Source organism: Miscanthus floridulus, chromosome 19 (genome assembly GCF_019320115.1).
Source record: "Miscanthus floridulus cultivar M001 chromosome 19, ASM1932011v1, whole genome shotgun sequence".
In the NCBI taxonomy this organism is placed as follows: domain Eukaryota; kingdom Viridiplantae; phylum Streptophyta; class Magnoliopsida; order Poales; family Poaceae; genus Miscanthus; species Miscanthus floridulus.
In genome coordinates this window covers 20,210,072-20,217,214 of record NC_089598.1, presented here as the reverse complement: position 1 = coordinate 20,217,214, position 7,143 = coordinate 20,210,072, and the positions used below count along the sequence as shown (strand labels likewise).

The 7,143-nt window shown below is 53.0% G+C and overlaps 1 protein-coding gene across 1 annotated transcript; it reads left to right on the top strand.

The window, feature by feature from the left end:
* The first annotated feature begins 3,391 nt into the window (after positions 1-3,391).
* LOC136527294 (jasmonate-induced oxygenase 4-like) lies at positions 3,392-5,218 on the top strand. The gene is made up of 2 exons (XM_066519979.1): positions 3,392-3,899; positions 4,005-5,218. The coding sequence occupies exons 1-2, from the start codon at positions 3,663-3,665 to the stop codon at positions 4,908-4,910; spliced, it is 1,143 nt and encodes a 380-aa protein (XP_066376076.1). The 5' UTR covers positions 3,392-3,662; the 3' UTR covers positions 4,911-5,218.
* Positions 5,219-7,143: the final 1,925 nt, after the last annotated feature.

Below are 7,143 nucleotides of genomic sequence, written 5' to 3'. Positions count from 1 at the left end.
ATGACAGGTCAAGACCACGATCTGGTCCCCGACTGGCACCTCCGGCCAGGAGATCTAATCGGAGGTGTGACCGAAAGGCCTAGCCGTGGTGAGAGCACAGTCCGACTCCAACCTCCTTTCTCCGATCGAGAATATGGCAAGACCTCTGCTCGCTGCTCTTTTCTGACCGAAACGGTCGGGGACGACTGGGAGCGATTGACTGGGGACACCCGCTCGATATGGGCCTGGGGAGCAGGCGGAGCAGATAAGGTAAGGCGCTCAAGTCAACCGCAATACCGAGGACCGTACCTTGCCATGCCCTGCGCACCTGCAGGACGGTGCCATCGGGGCATGTCAGGCGAACGTGGTAGAGCCTGCCAGACGCGTCAGAGAATAAACAGTATTGTGGGCACCGTCATTTGCCATGGTAGAGCCTATCAGACGCATCAGAACATAAACAGTATTATGGACGCCGACGGCCATCCCATACCCGATGACGTGGACAACAAGACTAGGCAGCGCCCGTATGAACTCTCTCTTTCTCTCTGACTTGTAAGGCCATCCCCTTCAACTATAAAAAGGGGATGCGCTCTCTCCTACTAGAAGGATAGAAGCTTCGAACCCCCTGAAGCTCCAAAGACTCGAAGACTCGAGGACAACAGCACAACGGTTCTAGAGCTCGACAACTACACAGTCTACATGCTCTCAACAGCTGATAAGCTCGGACATACAGAGCATACTCTCCGATACTTAGCGCACGTTTGAGCATCCGTCACTCTCTTCCACTCGGCTCAGAGTCTGATCGGGCCTCTAACACCCCCTTCTCATTCCTTACTCGTTTGTAACCCCACAGCAAACTTCGAGCACCTAGGCTCAGGAATAAAGTCACCAACCGACCTCCACTGGACGTAGGGCCTGTCTGCTGAACCAGTATAAATCCTATGTCATTGAGTGCTAGGCCACATCCGATCACAACGCATGGCAAAATTACAAATATTTACTTGTTGGCCACATTTCGCACCGACACATACGGACTTGCTAGCTTCGGATGTCCGATCTAGGGTGCTAACGTCGGACGATGTCACTTGTGCAAAAGAAATGGAACTCACGCCGCTTGTTTTTCGTGCACCCAACCATGTGGGCCTCCACGTCTGCACTCGGTTTCTCACGCGCCCATCTGCGTCTGCTCGGCGGCGCCCCAGTAGCGGATCCACGCCACCAAGACGTCACCCAGCAGCTGAAGCAGATGGCTGCGACAGGTGGGTCCCATTGCAATATGTAAAACACTAGATTTACTTTTGCAACACAAAGATGAAACACTTGCAACATATATCCGAAAACAGCTGAAACACTTGCAACATATGTCTGAAACACTTGCAAAACATTTGGGAAGCACTTGAAAGCCATTGCAAACATATGAAACGTCTAGATGAAACACTTGTAAATATATGGAACACCTGAAACATTTGAAATATACGCTTGCAGCATGCATGTATATACAACATCCAGACGAAAACACTTGCAATATACGTCTGATACAGAAGAAACATTAGGAACGTACACTTGAAACATAAGTGTATAGCCATTGCAACATGTGCAACATTCCGATCTAATTTGCAACATCCCAATCTACCTTTGCAACATCGTTATAAAACACTTACAACATACCTCTGAAATACCTGAAACAATTAAAACATACGTTTGCAACTTGTTTTCTCAACACAAACATCTTGATGCTGCTTCGACAAATGGTGGCTCATCGGCGCGTGGAGGTCACCGGTGTGCTCACCGGCGGCACGGAGCTCATCGGCAACATAGTGCTAGGTGGCGGTTCACAGAGGGTGGGGTCGGGATGGCACGGGCAGCGGTGGCACAAAGGGCGGGTGGTTGTGGCGTGTGGAGGTCACCGGTGTGCTCGCCGGTGGCGCGGAGCTCGCCGGTAACACGGAGCTAGGCGGCGGCGCACAGAGTGCGGGTGGAGGCAGCGGTGGAACATCTGGACGATTGGACGCCCTGACCGGTGTGAAAATGTCAATCGATCCAACCAATTATAGTTAAGAAGGGATAGTTTATCCTTTCTGTTGTTTTGCGGATTTACTACGATGGATGGCGAAGATAAAAGGAGCACATATCCAGTAAAAATTGACCAAAAGTTAGAATCTTGAAAACTCCGTCAAAATCGTGTGAAGTGCTCAATTTTTCTTTTTGAAAAATTTGTCACCCATAGTTGATGTCATACTATGTCGTTACCAACCTCTGATAAAATATGAGAAAATTTGTGCTGTATATAAAAATAAGCCAATTTTTTTTTTACGAATACACAAGAGAATTATATATCGTTGTATTAAGGTAGAAAAACGACTTTTACACTATGCATTTGGCAACGATTACAAAGCAGAGTTGTCGTCTATTACTGTTTGGTTGGCTTATTTTGTAGCGTAATCTGATCACACCGCCAACCGATGACGTTAGTTTTTGTTTCTTGGACGTACGATGTAATCGGATGGCACGGCAATAATTCCGGGCGTTCAGCGTGCCGATTACACCCGGTCATGGACAGTAACCGCTCATCACGCTTCCCATTGTCACGCTCAACGATTTCCTTTTCGTTGCTGCCGTGGAACCACCCCCATTTACGTTAACGTTGCTTTTGTGCAAAAGCAGACAAGACCTGATGCTAACAGCCAACCGTCTATTCGTTTGGCTGTGGCTTGTCGTAAACGATCGTAAATTTTCAGTCAGAACAGTATTTTTCTTTCACACAAACCAGCCAACATTATTTCTTCACGAACCAGCAATGATATGAACCAATTAACCGAGCGTGAGCTCCGGCTCTGACCGTAATTTATTGTGCTCCTCTGAAGCAACGGACGTTCCTTTCTTTGCACCTAGCCACGACAGGAGTGCGAATAGATTGTCAATACCACGACGACGCCGATGGTCTCAGTCGCTTCCACTAGTGGTGTATGTTCTCGAATGGATTGGCGCTGGATCCAGACTTAGACTTGTTTGGATGTCTGGTATCCACGTTAGACATTGTATGATCTTGACGGATTCATCTTAATTCACATGCGTTGAGATAGATTTGGGAGAAATTAGTTTAAGTTCAACTTCAATCCACTCCAACACATGTGGATCGTTGCGAATCCGACTACGTCAAAACAAGACCTTAATCCATAAGTGTTGTGGTGGTTTGGTGTGTAAATTATTCCACACCAACTCATCTCAACACTCATAGATTGCGATGGTTACACGGGCATCCGTCTAAGAACAGTGGTGCTCTTGCCTCCAGTGACGTTCGTTGACGCTCTGATCGAAGAACGCTTGCTCGGACCTGTGGATAGGCTAAAAGTTGGAAAACACCCCGTTAAAAACAACACCCATTTTCACACCATGCTCGTGCAGATCTTAGATTAAACTATGGATAGGCATGAGAGATCTCCCCTCGATCTCGATCGGGGGAAGATGCCGTCGTGATCCAGATCATCACACTGACAGTTTTGGACTCACTTCCTTGTCAGCTCCACGTCACGTGTAGACGGCGCGGAGCTCGACCGCCGCTCTATAAATTTAGGAAGCAGTCCTATATGATTTGGCTCGCAAATACTGAAGCAGGCCAATCAACCAAACAAATTCTTTACTAGCCCAAGTGTTGTAGAAGCAGCACGGTCGACAATTCGACGATGGTGCATCAAGCTCAGGGACAGATGGTGCAGGAGGTGGCCGCCTCCGCCGGCGGCCTCCCCACGCTGCCGACCCGGTACGTGCTGAGGGAGAAGGACCGCCCAAGCCCAGCCGGTGGCGTCGCGGCGCCCGAGCTGGCTTTCCCCACCGTGGACGTGCAGCGTCTTGCCGACCCCGGCGACCTCGAGGAGGCCGACAAGCTCCGGTCGGCGCTCCAGTCTTGGGGTCTCTTCAAGGTACGCAACGCACTGCACGTTCATGTTGGTTTAGTGGACAAAGGCTTTACTTTTACGTGCCAAGTTCACTATGAATCGAATATAAAATCTGAACTTTGCTAGTAGGTGACTGGCCACGGCATGCCGGTGGCGCTGCTGGACGGCGTCCGGGACGCCGGGGTGGAGTTCTTCCACCTGCCCTTGGAGGAGAAGCTGAGGCACGCGAACCGGGACGACGCCGGCGAGTTCCAGCCCGAGGGGTACGGCATCGACCGCGTGGACACGGACGAGCAGGTGCTGGACTGGTGCGATCGCCTGTACCTCACGGTGCAGCCGGAGGAGGAGCGGCGGACGCAGTTCTGGCCGGCGCGGCCGCCGTCGCTCGGGAGGCTCCTGCACGAGTACGCCCTGGGCAGCGAGAAGGTGGCGAAGCGCGTGCTCATGGCCATGGGACGGCTGCTGGGGTTCGGCGAGGAGTTCTTCCTGGACCACGTCGGCGAGAAGGGCGGCACGTACGCGCGGTTCACCTACTACCCGCCCTGCCCGTGCCCAGACCTCGTGTACGGGCTCAAGCCCCACACCGACAACTCCGTCGTCACCGTGCTCCTCCTCGACCCAAACGTCGGCGGCCTCCAGGTGCTGCTCAGGGAGGGCGCCGGCGGCGAAGGCGACGGGCGGTGGGTGGACGTGCCCGTGCTCGCCCGCGACGAGCTGCTGCTGGTCGTCGGCGAGGAGATGGAGATCATGAGCAACGCGGTGTTCAGGGCGCCCACGCACCGCGTGGTGACGAGCGGAAGGGAGAGGATGACGCTCGTGCTCTTCTACCAGCCGGAGCCGCACAAGGACCTGCAGCCCGCGGAGGAGCTGGTGGGCGAGGACCGCCCCGCGATGTACAGGAAGCTCAAGGCCAAGACCTTCGGCGACGGCTTCTGGGACGCGTTCGCGCTCGGCGAGCGCACCATCGACTTCCTCAACATCAAGGTCGACGACAGGGTGGAGTCAGGGAGCATGCCGGAGGCGGCGGCGGCGTAATCACCTCAGCGCTAGCTTGCTTGACATCATGTGAACGAACGATCGACCATGATTGTTCACGCACTGCGTTTGTATTGTATTGTACCCCATGAGCGGATGAGCCCGCGTCAGTGTCATCACTCATCAGCCATGAACACCGTATCTATCGATCCATGTTTATGCACTTACGGTCGTTCGCATGTCCAGCAGTATACGACGTAGTCTGATAAGAGATTTGGCGCAGTTCTTCACACAACAATCTAGATGATCACTGGATCTGTTGGGTTTGGATGTGATTGATGAAATAAAGAATGATCTTGATGTACAAACCGGAAGTCTTCCCCGATGTTTCAGTATATATAAGCAGAGTTTTACTCGTTTCAGAAGAAGAAGAAAAAGAAGTCTTTTTCACAATGATGCGACGAGGAATCGAGAACTGGTGGTGCGCTGCCGAATGTGCCGCACAGGTGAGTTAGTAGGCGACGACAACGTGGCGTCATGCTCAGGATGGACGAGGAATACAGCCGGAATATCGCCGCCGCCGTGGCGCCGTCTGGGGCCGCGTGGCCGATCGCCGGCGGCACATCCAATACTACTCACGCGCGCCTAACCGAAGTTGTTTGTCCCTGTCGGAAGATGATAAGCTCAAGTTGCTCATCAATCAGAAGGGCAATGGATGGGCGATCGTCGAGAGGTTTTCGCATGCATCGACCTGAGAGTACCTGACGAAGATAGAAGAGGATGGCCGGGACCCGGGAGGCCGCGAGAGCGCGACAACACGCCAAATGTCACTCCAGACTCCGGAGTTCCCCGGACACTTGGCAACCTGGTGCTGCTTCGTGCTTCAACTCGGCAACCATGGCGGCCCGGCCAGCCTACGAGGTACGCGCGGCTGAGTTGCGGGAGCAGTCCAACTGCCCAAGTTTCCATCACGTACAGGTATGAAAGGCGATCTCACCGGCGTAGGTATGAAAGGCCCTGCCGCACGCGGCCTAGCCTGCTTGTGTGACTCACGCCCATGCGGCCTGGTCCACCGCGCTTCTTTTCCTATACAAGATTAGCTTGCCTCAAAGTCACATCAGTTCATGCACGGCTCTACCAATACATTCTACAGGTCAGATCAGTTTTTGCTATACAAGATTAAATTCGTACGTCCGCACAGCCGCGGAGACAGAATCAGCACTTGATTTTGAAATTTCTGTTCCACCGAACGGACACGGACTGGCATCACCGGACTGGAGCACGACGATCTCTCTCCGGCGCCCAGAATCACCACCATCTCCGAGCTGCAAATTTCCTTGAAGCTCTTCTCCCCAATTGATTTTCTACTAGATCTCGCATCCTTCACACGTACATCACCGATGGAAAACTCCATTGGTGACCTCGGCTTAGGAAGAGGAACCTTGCAAGGCTTGACTGCCAGCGACGAACGAATCTGCACCACTGCATCAGTAATCCTGGTTGCCAGCAACGAGGGTGACGAACTAACGTTCCCTGCACCACAATCCACAAAGCCGAACCTCCATCTCTCTGACTTTCGAGCCCCGGCTAGCGGGTCTGCAAAGGAGGAACGGTGCCGAATGCCGCCGATGATGAAGGCCGAGGTCCACACGGCCATGGCGGCGGCGACGTCTCCATCATCGGGAGTGTGGGCTAATCCGCTAAGCGAGCCTTGTCGGGTGCGCCGGGCTGCATCAGGCGCCACTGCACGAGATTGTTGGCGGCCCAACTACCACAAACACTTCGGATGAGGAGGCCCATGGACCTCGGGTCGGGTCACGTGTACGTCGGCCCAATATTCGCTTGGCTGGTGATGAGTGGAAGTGAGAACGTGCCTGCGTGCACCTACGGGCAATTGCCGTGTAATAGATATAAGAACCAGAGAGAGAGAGAGGGGGGGATTATCATCATTCATGTAACAACTCTAAACTCTCAAGCACTCAATCCTTCCTCGCCTACTCTCCCTAGCCCAACTTCTGTGCTGTTCGTCTGATTTCTTGCCTCCACTTCTCCTAACCTGGCCCCCTCTGCTAACATTTGGTATCAGAGACACCGATTTTGGGTTCTCCTCTTCGATCCGCTCATATTCCATCGGTTGATTTGAGCAATTGATACGGTTGGCTTGATCTGATTTCTAGCCGTGAGCTACTGCTAGTGATTCGGTCGCTGTAAATCCCTTCTCCGCTCAAGTCGACTTGTGGCTGCGGTCGATCTGGATCCGCCCCAACCTCTCGGCCACGACCATTTCACCAGA

What these genes read in the sequence shown, in the direction of transcription:
- LOC136527294 (XM_066519979.1), top strand. Translation starts at nt 3,663, where the DNA reads ATGGTGCATCAAGCTCAGGGACAGATGGTGCAGGAGGTGGCCGCCTCC. An exon ending in AGTCTTGGGGTCTCTTCAAG is followed by an intron (nt 3,900 to 4,004) that starts GTACGCAACGCA and finishes CTTTGCTAGTAG; the next exon opens with GTGACTGGCCACGGCATGCC.